Source organism: Macrotis lagotis, chromosome 4 (assembly GCF_037893015.1).
Source record: "Macrotis lagotis isolate mMagLag1 chromosome 4, bilby.v1.9.chrom.fasta, whole genome shotgun sequence".
Lineage (NCBI taxonomy): Eukaryota > Metazoa > Chordata > Mammalia > Peramelemorphia > Peramelidae > Macrotis > Macrotis lagotis.
The window spans coordinates 224,056,578-224,072,633 of NC_133661.1; the positions used below are offsets into that span (position 1 = coordinate 224,056,578).

At 34.4% G+C, this 16,056-nt stretch overlaps 1 protein-coding gene across 17 annotated transcripts in view; it reads left to right on the top strand.

Moving 5' to 3' along the window:
- The window catches only part of UNC79 (unc-79 homolog, NALCN channel complex subunit), a 364,853-nt gene that overhangs the window by 293,489 nt on the left and 55,308 nt on the right, over positions 1-16,056 (top strand). For 16 of the 17 annotated variants that reach the window (XM_074235468.1, XM_074235454.1, XM_074235458.1 and 13 more), the window contains 5 exons: positions 1,650-1,790; positions 4,880-4,918; positions 13,142-13,254; positions 13,331-13,416; positions 15,876-16,049. In XM_074235468.1, coding sequence (XP_074091569.1) covers positions 1,650-1,790; positions 4,880-4,918; positions 13,142-13,254; positions 13,331-13,416; positions 15,876-16,049 — 553 coding nt within the window. Of the gene's footprint in view, positions 1-1,649; positions 1,791-4,879; positions 4,932-13,141; positions 13,255-13,330; positions 13,417-15,875; positions 16,050-16,056 lie in introns of those variants that run through there. The other variant, XM_074235471.1, reaches the window with a different exon arrangement.

A 16,056-nucleotide genomic window follows, 5' to 3' on the forward strand; every position in this document is an offset into this window, starting at 1 on the left:
TTCACTCTAGTTTAGGCCTTCATCGCCTCTCATCTGGATTATTGTAATAGCTTCATAATTAGTTTCCCTATTTCTAGACTCTTCCCTACCCACATAGATCTTCTTAGTGTATGGCATCATGGGATCAAAGATCTAGAGCTGGAAAGAACCTTGGAGACCATCTAGTCCAACCCCCTGATTTTATAGATGAGGAAAAACGGCATCCAAAAAGAATAAATGCCTTGCCCAAGGTTAGAATCATAGTAAGTGGCAGAGGCAAGATTTAAACCGAGGTTCTCTGATATTCAAATTCAGCAAATCTGCTCATGTTATTTCCCTGCAAAAACCTTCAGTGGCTCCCTATTGTCTCTATGATAAATACACATTCCTTAGTGTGATTTTTTTTTTTAAGGCCCTCCAAAGTCTGACTCCTTTCTGGTCTTATTTCACATGACGCCCCTTTGCATCCTCTATATTTAAACCAAACTGGATCACTGACTGTTTCCTCAGCGAGATATTTTCACTCCTACTTCTGTGCCATAGCACAGGCCATTCTCCATATTGAAATGTACTGCTTTTTCATCTTTGACTCTCAGAATCTTTATTTTCTTTAAGGTTCATTTCCTGTCACCTCTGTGAAATCTTTTCTGTCAAGTTGTTAGTATTTATTCTCACCTCAAATTACTTTTTATTTATCTATTTTTTCACATTATATCTACCTCCAGTAAAATGTAAGCTCCTTGAGGGCAGAGACTATTTTATTCTTTTTTGTCTGTTTCCCTAGTACCTAAGCACAGAACATTGCATATAGTGGATGTTTAATGAATGTCAACTTTAATGCAATTGAATGTTATCCTGTATACACTAAAAGAATAATAAATTGTATGTTACTTAGGAGCAAATGTCCTCTATATTTTTCTTTTTTTTAATCACTTATCTTTTTTGCTATTCTGTACTTGACAAACACCAACAATACTCACCCTCCTTTCCCCTACTTTGCATATTAAAAAACCTTTCCTTTTTGTTCTATTTTTCTATATTAGCACTTTGTAAACTGATTTATAAACTTCAAAATGCTCTGTAAATGTAACTATTATTGGCATCATCATTATCATCATCATTAGCACCACCAGGTACACCACCACCACCAATCATCATCATCATCACCATCACCATCATCATCATCATCATCATCATCATCATCATCCTGAGGCACAGAGAGAGATAAAGATTAGGCTAAAGATTGTGAATGTGCATAGCAAAATCTAGAACCTGAATTTCCTCTGACTCCTCAGATACTAGTGATTAGATCCTCCTATCATTCATCAACCAATAGAATATATTTCTCTTCAATTAGAAAACATGGGGGGGGACTTATTCAAGTAGCCTTATACCACAAAAGGGCACAACAATTCAGTACAACTCATGCTATTAAGAACATAAATCACTTCTCCACTAATGTGAGGAATCTATGCCATAGATTACAATTCATTTTCCCCTGTCTATGGTGGTTGTAGGATTATTCAAAAAGGGCAAAGTACTACTTTTCCAAGATTTGAGATGTATAAAATGAGAACTATTGGATATGGTTTCTAGTATTTTTCTAGTATTTTAAAACCATAACGTTGTTGTTTATCTATAAGCATTTCCTTCTCTGTTTTCTGTTTTAGATGCCATGACTGTGGAGCCATTCTTGAAGAATATGATGAAGAAACACTAGGGCTAGCCATTGTAGTACTCTCCACCTTCATTCATCTAAGTCCAGATCTTGCGGCTCCTTTGTTGCTGGATATCATGCAGTCTGTGGGAAGGTGAATATCATTTTCTGTCTTTTTTAGGTGGGAAGAATTTTCCCACCTGCCCCTAGTGTGAATTTCTATGATATCAAACCAAATAGTTCAATAATGAAACAACTCACTTGCCCATTGGTTGTTAGGCAAGAATAATATCAAATAACTGGGCTAACTCAATTTTATTGCATGTGGTTTCTGTTCCTTTTAATTTTTATTGAACACAGTTAATTTGTGAGTAGTTTGAATGTTGTGACACAGTTTCAGAAAGTATTGTCTGCAGTACTCAAAGCTAGTTTCTTGTGAACAATGAGTCAACATTATTTTATTATTGAGTGGTCTCTATACTTCCCTGATCTTGGTAAACCCATGAACCAGTTTTATTTAATGAACCAAAATGTATTTGGAAATAAGAGTGTCCAATTAGTAAAGTAAGGAAAGAAATATGGCAGATTTTAAAGATTTGCCTGGCCCTGAGGAATGAAGGAAAAGAAGCTTTGGGGATACAGGATCTTCATCCTGATTAAATTTCATATTTATATATATACATATATACATATATACATACACATTAAGCTTAGTTACCTTAATTACATTTATTAGGACAAGCATGTTTTATCTGGTAGATCACTGAGAACATAAACATGAAAACTCCTGACAGCTACTAACTAGTTATGTGACCATGGGTAAGTCACTTCCCTTCTCAGTTTTTTTTTTTTGCTAGGAAATGGGGTTAAGTGGCTTGCCCAAGGCCACACAGCTAGGTAATTATTAAGTGTCTGAGACCGGATTTGAACCCAGGTACTCCTGACTCCAGGGCTGGTGCTTTATCCACTGTGCCACCTAGCTGCCCCCCTTCTCAGTTTTTACATTAGTAAAATAATGAGGTTGAACTAGGGGATCTTTAATGTTCTTTCTAACTTTAAAATTTTATGATTTTGTGGTTCTGTGGATGATACATTTCCTAGATGCAGCTCTAGTTGTAGCACATTAGGTATTTTAAACATGGGGACAAGATGTCATTTAGTTGAGAGGTAATTTATGAATTGCCTCCCCCAACACTGTGGCAGGGCATATAAAACAAGTTATTGCTCTCTAGCAGCTTATCTTTTAGCTGAAGTTAGATGTGAAATGAATGATTAAAACAGGTAAGAAACTTTTCACATCAACATACAAATAAATACCAAATGAGCAATAAGGTAATAAGTATGGTAAAAGCTCAGGAAAAAACAGTTCCCTGTAGTATGGGGGTGCTCAGAAAAAGAATCATGGAGGAAGTAAGTCCTATCTCTCTCTCTCTCTCTCTCTCTCTTTCTCTCTATGTATTTCTCAGCCCCCCTCCCCCTCTAACTTTCTCTTCTTTCCATTCCCTCTTTCCATCCCCCCCCCCCCATTTCCTTTCCTCTTGCCTAGACGTTCTTCTTTTCATTTAGGTTAGGGGACTATATCAAGTTAAAGGGTTACCACAACTGTCATTTTCTTACTACCAAGATTTGTTTATACCTTCTCTTCTAAGTTCATATGGTAAGTGGGAGCAAAAGGATTATAGAGGGGTACCCAACTATATAGAGAGGGGTACCATCTCTCTGTGGAGAGAGGAGTATCTTGAGTCCAAGTTAACATCACCTGTAGGAAGTTAAATACTAAGTCCTATTTCTCCATGTTATCATCTATCCCAACTTGGAACAATTGAGAGATGATGTTTATTTCACATCAGATCTTGGCAGACTCAGGAAATGAATTTTCATTTAGGGAGTTTCCACTATTCTTTATTATCAATACTAATCAAGACATAATTATTAACCTAGGCTGATACCATCCTCTAAAAAAAGTAACTGACAAAGGAAAACTACTAAAAGATGAATCTTCTGAAAAAAAGTTTTTCCTTTAGTGAAATTTAAATATTAAAATTTTGCCTTTCTCTCACCTTGGCCAAGAAATACTTCATACTAAGTACCTTTAGGTGGATCAATTGAGAGATAGAAAAATTAAAAGCAGTGGTCCTGATTATAATGCTGCTTTAGGGGAATAGGGCCTTTATTACAGACTTTGTTGTATCCTGTTATTTTCTTTTTAATTATGGTTAGCTATATTTTAGGGGAAATGATTTTATCTATTATAGAACTAAATTCAAAAAATAGTGAGTTATTTTTAAATGGTCTAAACTAGATCAACTTAATTCTGTTACATATCTCATTACAACCCAGACTCTGACTCTGCCAAACCTCTATTTGGGCTGACTGGCTGGATCCACAAATGGGGATTAGATAACTTCTTCCTTAAGGTTCTAGGGTTAATCATGAAGGGCTAAGGTTATCTTTCTAATGCTATTTACTTCTGAGTCCCCACTGGAGTGCTCTACTCAGTGATTATCATTTGGTATCAATTAGCCAGCCAGTGTTAATTAGATTTAGTTAGGGGTATTAGGAAGAAAACAAATATTGATTAAATTATTACTGTCAGGAACTGATAAATTAATGAATTAAATCCTGATTCAAATTACCTTTCTTCCTTCCCTTAACCCATTATATATATAAAATACATTTTCCTTCAGACTACTACTTGAAATAATATTTTTTTATTAAATAGATATGATCAATTGCTATTATATATATTAATGGGCATCACTTCTGGGGGAGACTTTTGGCTAGGAGTTGTGAAATTAGGTACTATATAAGTTGTTAGTCTGTTTAAAATATTCTAAATTATATTGGCTAGGAGTGACGTATTTTGATATTAGAAACAGTTTTGATGGGTTGGATAGAATTTGAAGAATGTCTTTGGGGAACTACCTGAAAGGATTGATGGAAGATGGCATTGTGTTGTGGAAAAATGCTGAATAAGGAGCCAGAAGGCCTGGGCTTTAACACTGACTCTGCCACTTACCCTTTATACCCTGAGCAAATTATTTTACCTCTTTGGACCTCAGATCCTTTTCTTTTATTTGAGAGGTTGGATTAGGTGACTTCTAAGGTTTTTTTCCCATATTAAAATCTGTAGTTCATTTGATAATAATTCTAGATACATTTCTATTGTAATTTTTCTGATATTATGTTCTATGACCAAGGCCAGCACATTCCTTTGACTATATTTTTTGGTATTTTGTCTAGATTGGCATCCAGTACCAGTTTTTCCAACCAAGCAGAAAGGTAAGGTCCCAAAGTAAGCCAAATATTTTCTCTACCCTTCTCCCTTTTTTCTTTTTTATATTCTTGCTGCTTTTAAGGCACTTAGGGAATACTATAGATAGTACAACTGTGTCAAGAGACAAAAAAAGCTAGGTTTGAACCTCACTCTCTCACAAATTCAGGCACCTTGGGTTTCTTATTTAAAATTTTTTTAAATTTTATTTAAGGCAATGGGGTTAAGTGATTTACCCAATGTCACACAAGCTAGGCAATTATTAAGTGTCTGAGGTCACATTTGAACTCAGAGTCTCCTGACTCCAGGGTCACCTGGCTATCCACTGTGCCATCTAGCTGCCCCATGGGTTTCTTATTTATAAAATGGTACCTCAAAGTTTTAAGTGACTCAAAGTACAATGGAGGGATATATGTTGGGGTTACATAGTTTTACTTCCAATAAGGAAAATGAGAAGTAAAGGAGATTATTGAGAAGGTGAATGACTGAAAAGGAGATGGGTCAGTCATATTGAATGTAAATGGTAACAGACAGTCTAAAATTGCTGCATTGGTAGTAATAAAATATAAAATGAACTAGAGTAAGGCTTCCATCATGTTGGGTAAATGTATTATAGAAGATACATGGAAAAACATGGAAAAAATGGCACAGAATGAGAAGGTGTGGTCTGTCTTAGTAGAAGGAGATACCTATATCAATGAAATCATTAATCCATTGACATAATCAAGTTTATAAGTTCGGCCCAAGTCAGAGGGACCTGTGAAACTCAAAGAAGATGCTGGTTGTAAAATTCTTTTGTAACTTTAAAGTATTATCTAAATATAAAATAATTTTTGTTACTATTAATATTATATTTGTAGATTATCTAAAATCTGTGATTCTTAGCCTCAACAGCATGCATGCCTATGTTCTCATTCTTATAGTTAATCTAACCATATTATTATGATTCTTTTCTATAATAAAAATTTTCTCTATGAATTTTAGGACATGCATAGTACATGGCAGTAGGGATATCTACCTTTATTTCTTATGACATCAAGTCAAATTTTTTTTCCTGGAATTCTTTTTTTTTTTTGATCCCTAGAATTATTTTCTTAAATTTCCCTTATTTAATGGAATCCATTCATTTCTAAAGACAAATGGGTTTTATTATGAGGCTTCCTCATTTACATAATTGTGATATAAATTTCTTGTGTTAATCAGCATCAAGGTCAGATACCAGAGAGGCTTTGGAAATTCCAATAGTATCTATAGTTAAACTTCCAAATAAAATGTAACTTGATTTTGTATGATAATGTAAGGTCATTTAATTCCTACCCTAAGTTAGGCTGTGTACATAGCATAGAAATGATTTAAACAGATAAATTTCTGAATTTTTAGATATTTTTAAAAGCTGATTTGCCTTTTTGTGTAAGCTACATTGTCCAATCTTCAAAGCTTATTAGAAATGGTACATGTTACTTGATATAACTTATAAAGTACTCAAATGCCTATTTAAATTTAGCTCTGAGAAAAATATTATCTTTTGTTTTGAACTATGCCTATTATAGTCACTAAAATGATTCCATCAACTCTTAAAGATTTGAAACCTCATCATTTGAAACACAAATTTTAAAGTACTTTTAAGAAAAACAGACTCTTGTAGATCATAGGTCATCTAGTCCAACTTCTAACTGTGGTATTAATTCTGTCTACATTATTTGAACTTCTCTAGTGAAACTCCCTCATACTGTTCATTCCTCTCTTTGATAGTTTTAATTATTATGAAATTTTTCATTCTATTTAGTTGAACTGTTTCCCTGTAATTTATTTTTTAAAGTATTTTTAATTAATAGGAATTTTCTTTCTTTCCTTACTGAACCCTTTGAAAAGAAAGAAAAACCCTTAGAAAAATATGCATTTTTCAAGCAAAACAAACATTAACCATGTAAAAATATTTATTTCAATTAGCATCTTGAGTCCTTAACTTCTCTGTCAAGAGATGAGTAGCATTCTTCGTCATTTTTTCTGGAATTGTGATGGGTCATTACACTGATTAGAGTTATTAAATATTTCAAAGAGATTTGTCTTTACAATGTCATTCACTTTACATCATTTTATATGTCTTCTCAAATTACTTAGAACATTCTTTTTATAATTTTTTGATAAAATGATGTACCATTACATTCATTCAACATAATTTGTTCAGCTTTCCTTAAGTGATACCTGCCCTTCTCCCTGCCTTAGTTTCCATTTCTATCATTATAAAAAGAGCTGCTAGAAATATAGTTGCATGTATGGGTCCTTTTTCATTTTCCTTGATATCTTTGGTGTATTGGCTGAATTGACCATTTACAAGAAATGGCTCAGTCTATACTCTGAGTCCACCACCTCTCTGTCAAGAGATTAATAGCATGTTTCTTACAGTTCTCTGAAATTATAATTAGTCAAAATATGGTGATTAGTGTCCATGCCCACTTTAAAAAAAAAGAATAGAATAATGTGAGAGTAGTGTCCTCAGTACCAATATACTAGGTTTGATATGATCTGCTTTAGCTTCCTTGTCCCCATTTTTTCCTTTTCCCAGAGGCAAATCATAGATTATTAGTCTTTATTTCCTTTTAAATCTCTCTTTGAAATGTACCTTTGTTTTAGAATGAATCTTTCTGTTAATTTTCCCCTCCCTTTTTATCACTCTTCTTCCTTCTCCCTTTCTCCTTCTGTTTCCCTATTGAGGAATTGTTTTTCTGTACCTGGTTATAAATGGATGTATTTTTCCCAGGCCCTCTGTCTTTTTAGAGTACCTTTATGACCTCTGATGATGGTAGGGTTCTCAAGGAGCACATGTGTCTTATACCCATTGAAGAATGCAAATAATATATCCTTGATTACATTCGTATTTACACTTATGATTGCTTATTCATATTTACTGTTTTATGTTTAGGTGTTACAATGTATAGAGTACCAAATTTGGAGTTATGAAGGACCAAACTCAAATCAATTCTCAGATACTTACTAGCTGTGTGACTCTAGGCAAGGCCTTTAACCTCTTTCTACTTCAGTTTCCTCATCTATAAAATGAAGATAATAAAAGCATGTACCTTTCAGGATCATTGTGAGGAACAAATGTGAGATAACAGTGGTAAAAGTGCTTTGAAAATCTTTAAGGGCTATATCCACACTATCTTTCTTGTAATTATTAGTATTTCAAAGTTTCTACTCACTTCTGGAATGCTTACAAATCTTTTATTCATAGTAAAGGTCCATTTCCTATTCTATAGGATTATGTACAGTGTTGCTGGGTTAAGGTATTATTATTGTTGTTGTTAATACTAATATTAATAATGACAGCTAACATTTATATTGTGCCTATTAGGTGCTGGGCACTTGTGCTGAGCACTTTGCAAATATTATCCTCATAACAACAAACCTAAGGCGTAGAACACTTCCGTTTTACAGATGGAAATTAAATTTAAATGGCTTGTCTGAGGTCACATAGATAGTGAGTATCAGAGGCTACATTTGAATTCAGGATTTCTTGACTCCACTTCTAACACTTTTCTCCACTCTGCCACCTAGCAGCCTTGGCTGTAAGTCATATCTTTTGTCATCTGAAATAGTATATTTTGGGGTGGCTAGGTGGCACAGTAGATAGAGCACTGGCCCTGGAGTCAGGAGTACCTGAGTTCAAATCTGACCTTAGACACTTAATAATTACCTAGCTGTGTCAACCCCCCCCCCAAAAAAAAAAACAAAAACTGAAATACTATATTTCAAGCTCTCCACTCCTTTATATTGATGACTCCCAAATGTTGTATGATTCTGACTATAATTTCTTGGGACTTGATTTTTCTTTCCTTTGACTGTTTATAGCATTTTTCTTTGAGTAGGAAGCTTTAGGTTTTGGTTACAATTTATTTTAGGTTTTCTTTTTGGGAAGTGTCCAGAGATTCTTTCTGTTTCACTTTGCTCTGATTTTAAGAAATCTGAGCAGGTTTCTTTTATGTTTCTTGAAACTTGATGTATAATCTCTTTTTTGGTAACAGTTTTCAGGTAGTCCAGTGATTGTTAAATTATCTTTCATTAATCTGTTTTTCAGTTTAGTTGTTTTTGTTATGAGAGATCTTACACTTATATTTTTTCATTACTTTGGCTTAAAAAAATTTCTTATCTCATGGTATTCTTAACCTTCTTTGAGTCATTCTAATTTTCAAGGGGTCTGTGAATTTGGTAAGTTTGTATATCTCTTTTTTTAAAAAAAATTATTTATTTAAGGCAATGGAGTTAGTTGACTTTCCCTTGGTAATTATTAAGTGTCTGAGGTCTTTTGATTGTATACCTCTTATGCTACTCTTTCTTCTATGGCATTCATTTCTTTTCCATTATTTCTTCTAGCACTGTAATTTTCTTTATAGAATTATTTTTGGCTCTTAAAAACTTTTACTTCATGATTTTTAGGATTTTAGTTGAACATGTACCCCTTTGCATTTTAATTTGAGACTTTGGTTGTAGATGTTTTGGAATCATTCACTTCTTATTGGTTTAGGGCTTGAATTCCTTGTCATTTATACTGGCTCTTTAAGATGGAATTCTTGTTTTGTTTGCTCATTTTCCTAGTCTTACTTCATGACATCGGACTTTGTATTAGGGTCATGGTTGGGCTCAGAGCTACACAGCTACTGCTTGCTTTTGTACTTGGTCCTTACTCAGTACACAATCTAAGTCCCTTGAACATGACTATTGCTTAGCCTGGACCATCACATCTAGGAGCAGATTTCTTCATTCTGCTCTGGATCTGTGAACAGTGTGTGTGTGTGGGGGTAATTTATAGAGCTTCTAGTTAATACCTGTTCCTGCTTCCTGCACAAGATCAAATACTTATGTACCAGATCTGAGACCTGTTGCATTGTCCTATGCAGACCCTTGTTTAATTTCTAAGTTAGAACATCCTGTATAACTTCTGTTTGCTAGATTCTATACCCACTGTCTACAGACCTCTCACTCTGTCTTTCTGTGTTCACTTGGGCTATAAATATGACTTGCTAAAATTTTTTTCTTAGATATTCTAATCAGCACTTGTGCTGGTGCAAGGTCCTGGAGTGGCACAATGGATAGAGTTCTGACCATAAGTCAGAGCATTCTGAAAATATTATTTATGACTTTTCAATTGTGTTAGACTCTTTGACCCCATTTGGGAATTCCTTGGCAAGGATACTGGAGTGATTTGTCATTTTCTGTTCAAGCTCATTTTATAAATTAGGAAAATGAGGCACATAGGAGTAAGTGACTTGCCCAGGGTCACCCAGCTAGTAAGTGTCTGACCTTTGAACTCATGAAGATATAAGTCTTCCCGGCTTGGGTCCTGACACTCTATCCACTACATTATCCAGCTGCCCTGGAATCAGGAAGACTGTGGTCAAGTCATTTAACCTCCCTTTATTCAACTGTAAAATGGGGTACATAAGTACTTCTCTCTCAGAATTGTGGGGATCAAATAAAATAGTATTTGTAAAGCACTTAGCATAGTACCTGGCACCTAATAATTGTTAACTATTGTGGGGCATTTTCTATATTGTTGTTGAGTAGTCGTGAGTAGATCATGGTTGTACTTCTTCCTAATATTTCCTAATGTTCCATTTTGTCTGGTCCTTCCCTTATTGGTCATGAGACATGGAAAACAAGTCGAATTCCTTTGATGTCTCTCCAGGTCTTTTCTAGGTTAGCTCCTTTGAATGATATTTAGTAATAGAAGATGGTAACACTACAATTAAGAATATAAAATATATAAAATTATAGTAATTATTTTTGGATGTTGAGCATAATTTAAATTTTTGTCTCCAAAAATTTTTAGACCATTCTCTTCCTCCCATTGTCTGAATTGAGTTTGCATAAAAGTCCTACACTATTGAGACATTGTGGTATGGAGGTGGAGATTCATTTTAGGTGAAGGCTATGCCCTATAGATAAGCTCTTCCAGTTCTAATAGAAAGTCAAGAATGGCTTTGAGTATAAGTCTGGTGATATGCTATTTCTGCCTTCCAGAATTAAGTCTAGATAAGTTCACAGAAGTTCATATACAAAGGATGGTGTTGAATCCTTAGAGCATAGCAACTGTAGAGGAGTCAACAAATCTTTAAATGATAATACTTTTCATAATATCTAGTTTCTATTGTTTTTATGATCCCTTCTTATTATGTGTCTAAGGATATTCATATATCATTGTGAATATAAGGATTACTTCTTAGAATTTTTTAATTGTAAGTGGTAACTTTTCTCATCTTGAGAAAAGCAAAAAAATCAATATTGCTTATTTTATAACATATATAACTTATAATAGATAAGCCCTTTATCTTCTCATTAGCATCTTTATATATTGGAAGTTTAGTTATCATCTCTTGTGAAACCTGACTTAGTATTTCATATGTAAAATTCCACCCTTGAACCTCACCTTTTTTTGCCCAAATAATAACTTCATAGAAAAAATGTCCAACTGAACCTTTATGGTCCCTTGGCAATCAGAATCATTCAAAAAGCCCTATATATTCCCCTTGTTAGCTAACCTTGAGTAAAGCAAGGAAAATTCCTGTCCTATACTCTTATGTGTTTATTAGAGCCTTTGCAGATAATTTATGGAAATAAATGAATAATAATTGCACAGGTTGGGAAGGTATGAAGGTATTGAAGCCTGCAGAAAAGGATAGAGCATCCAAGTTGAAGAGATCACAGAACTATTGAAGAATCAAAGTATCTTTTCAAAAAATCATTTTTGCTTTTTTGCTTAACAAAAATCTTTTTTTTCTTTTTCCAACTCTCCTCTTTTAAAATATATTAATCACAGAAGTGAAAAGGCTGTTCAATGGCTATATAGTGTAATGTAACCTATTTTTGAACACATTCAACAAAATGTTTATCCAGCATTGCTTAAGACTTCTAATGAAAGGTAATCCCAACCTCAGGAGACAACTCAAATAGATAGGAACTCTTCTCTGATATTAAGCTTAAATTTTCCTATTTATAACTTTCCTTCTCTCTCCTCCATTTCTCCTGATTCTGCTGACAGAGACCAAAGAGAACAAATCTAAACTCTTTTCTATGTGATAGCCCTTCAAATACTCAAAACCCTTGTCATGTTTCCCAATATGGGTATAAAGGAAATTAATAGCAGTATAACAGAATATATGAAACTGAAATATTTATCAGATCATTCCCACAAAGAAGCAAAGGGAAGTTTTCAAAATAGTTCATGAAAACTCATGGGAAGGCTGAGTTTATAGAGGTCAGATTATTACAAAAGAGGAATACCATGGCTTTATTATTTTCTTTTCTGACATACTCTGGAATACTTGAATTATTTTTTTTTATTTTAATGCCTATAGTTTTTGAAGAGAAATGCATTTTAAAAAGATGGGAACTCATGATTTTTCATTTGAAGAAAATTGGTTTAGCCTAGACTCATAACTGTCTCTTAGTTCTGGAGGAAACTTTATAGATTCTCTAGTCTGATGAGTGCAAGAAAGTCTATTAGAATGCATCTATTGACTTTCTCACATTGGTTTCCGAGTTAGGACATCTGACCTCTAGTTCTCTTTAGGTTATCTTTGGAAAACCACTTCATTTACTTGGGTAGAAGATGATTCCTAAAGTACTTTCCAGTTCTAATAGCTATAAGTTCATACTAACTACCTATTTTGGGGATTCTTAAAGCTGAAGAGGCCTCTAAACCTTGGAAAAATCAAGTAGGCTTTTGTTTTCTCATCTGCAAAGTGGGAATGTTGGGACAGATATTCTTTGAGGATCCTTCCATTTTTTAATATTCAATGCTTTTTGTTCTAATTTTTTTTTGTTTTAAGATCCCTGTTATTTCTAATATTCTTTTTTTCAGTGGTTTAACATCTATATCCTTTCTGGATCAAACTGTCAATATGCTATATTTCAGTTTTCCATGCTAAACTCCCCTTCTAACTCTAATATCTGTGACTTAATATACCCAATAAACCTCACATTTTATGTTCATTCCCCTTAAGAGTCTATGTTCAAAGTTTCCTCTAACTCAAATAAACTATGATTCTATACTTCTATGATTCAAAATTTTCATCACTCCTGGGGTTAGTAATGACCTTATTCACTTTATCTCTCACAAATTGCAAGAAGAGAATTAATATGAAACTTGATACAACCTTATTTCTTATAATTTGGACAAATGAGAAAAAGTTTCATGGCATCTTGTGCTTTTTTTTCTTTTTACATCCTAGCATGATGATCCCTGGTAATGCTGCAGGAGTGGCAAAGCAGTTTCTCCGCTGTATTTTCCATCAGCTAGCACCCAATGGAATATTCCCACAGCTATTCCAAAGCAGTATAAAAGGTAATTCTTCAGTACTTAATTTGTTATCTGTCATTCATATCTGAAATACTGCTAAATTGAACTGTTGTCTTTCCAGATGGAAGTTTTTTACGAACCTTAGCTACGTCTCTCATGGACTTCAATGAGCTTAGTTCCATTGCTGCACTCAGTCAGCTGTTGGAGGTATGTTTTCTAGAAAGATATTGTAAATCTTGACTGAAATTGTAGATGAGGAGCAGTTTAAAAGTTCTGATACATAAAAATCCCAAAAAGATCAATTTCCTTTTTTTTCTGAAGCTTCTGGAGATCCCCTTAATATATAACTAATAAGTGTTTTCTCTTTCACATTGGGGTTTTTTTTTGGAAACCTTTGATCCATATTTGATGTTGAAGATGGATATAGGGACCAACTGTAAAGACTTTATCCCACTTTCAGAATGTTTTAGAACTTAATGAAAATACATACTATGTTTGAAGACCCAGTTCCAGACAGTGGGAATTAAGAAAAAAAACAAAAAATTTTGTTCCTGCCCTCAAGGAGTTTGTAATCTTGTAGTCATGTTAGATATTTGTACTAACTAATATAATACAAGTAAGATTTTAAAAAGTAGAAAGAAGGGACAAGTGGATATGCTAGTTGCCCAGAATTTAAGACATAGGGAATCTCCTGAAAAAGAGAGAGCCCAAATGTGGGAATGTGGGAAACTTGATTAAAATTGTACTTAGAAACAGAGCAAAAGTAAGTAGAACAAAGGGGTTCAAACTCATACTTCTTAGCAATAAGGTCTAAATAACTAAAGTGATTATTAATTCAAAGTATTATATTTGAGTAGATCCATGAACTCATGAGCAACTAAATCAATGGTTATTGAGTACAAGCCATCCTCAATGCAATATGTATTTTCATCCATTTGGTTTTGTTTGTATGAATGGATTATCCAGTCTTATTTGATTAATTGCATATCACACTGAATAGATTTTCTAGGGTTCTGAGACTTAGTGGAATCCCCCCTCAAAATTTAAAAGGAGCATCTATGCACTGTTTCCATCTGTAAGCAATCCTTCTTCTATTTGTTGTTTTTTCTCTGTTTGGGTGGTCAGAACTGGCCCCAGCTGGATGCTATGCTTTTTCTTTCTGGCTAGGTCAAGTACTGCACCCCTCCCCATGAGCACAGTGTCCTGTCCTGGTGACCTCTCACAGTGCCTCTGTTCCTCATTCTCTGGCTTGGCAGCTTGGAGCTTTGCTGCACTGGTGTTTTAAGGTTATAACCCTCAGCAGCCCTCTTGCTCTTGAAGGGCGGTGATGAGGTTGGATGCTGAGGCATGAGCAAACTTTTGCAATCTGACCCTGGAATCTCTATAGGAATGGAAAAAGGAAGGGAGGTCTAGGGTATAGGGGTAAGTTTTGTTGTAAGCCTCTGTTAGATCCTTGGGTCTCTATTATAGCCTCTCTGCCAGTAATGGGAGGTGAGGAAGGGGTGCTGAGTGAACTTAGGGTGAGTGTCTGTGTAGAATTTTTAAAACCTTATTTTGGACTCTGTGTCCTAAACAATCAAGAGTACTAAATTTACTTCATCTTTTGCACACAATTTCTGTTTTGGAGAGATTTGAGAAGATGTGGAATTCAGAGGAAAAAGCTAGATTCCATCCTATTGCTCACATGATCTGGAAATTCCTGGATTTTTTTTTTCAAAATAATCTCTATGGAGGCTAAAAGTTATGATAGCTCTTGGAAGTAAGGCAAGGCTTTAAAAAGTTTCTGAACACTTGATCATAGAAATTAAAAACTGGAATGAGTATACATGTTGATCTTGCTGATCTTTCCACAACCTCCCTAAGAGTTAGCAGAACCTGTACTGATGCTCTGTCCAAAGGTAGTGCTAGACAGATGCCTGTTGTCTATTGTAGAAACAGGGAATAAATGAAGGGAGGTCTCCTGATTTTGTAGCTGATCTAAAATATAGAGAACTTGGAATTGTTGATCATCAATGGAGATTTTTCTTCACAGCAGGTTCATTTTCCACCTGCTTCTGAGTTTCCCTGGTATTCTTTCGGTGCAAGGATTATGTTTTATTCCTTAAACACCTTGCACAAAATTAATGCTTAATAAATATTTGCTGAGTGAATGAATGTATCTTGAATATTTTCTTTCTTGCTTCTGTTTACTATTCTCTCATTTTCTTTCCCTGAGTTTAAGTGAATTTGTATTTGACTAAAGTTCTCTGGTACACCAAGATAGGGAAGTGACCCTGAATTCTCAAAAGTTATGCCAGTGGAACACAAACTCTGTCCTTCCCAAGAGGGAAGTCTTAAATAATAGACCTAACAGTAAACATCATATGTCAATTATTCAGGCATTAGCCTCACTGAGGGAAATGAGGCTTTTAAAGTTTGGGTACCAGGGGATAAATTTTTTCTGCCACAGCAACTCATGAAAACAGTTTACCAAAGATTCAAAGGGATTACAGCTGTATTAGTGTTAGAATTCATACTGATGAAATCATGGTTTCTTGAAATATGTCAGTTAGTAAAATAAGTTAGTAATTGTCATTGATTTAAAATAATACTTTTAAAACTTATGATACATGATATGCATTTCTCATCTTTCAGTAGCTCAGAGGCTATACTTTTGTATTTTCTAGGGTTTGAATAACAAAAAGAATTTGCCAGCAGGGGGTGCCATGTTACGTTGCTTAGAAAATATTGCCACCTTCATGGAAGCTTTGCCAATGGATTCTCCCAGCAACCTCTGGACTACCATCAGCAACCAGTTTCAGACTTTCTTTACCAAACTGCCTTGTGTTTTACCTCTAAAGGTATGAA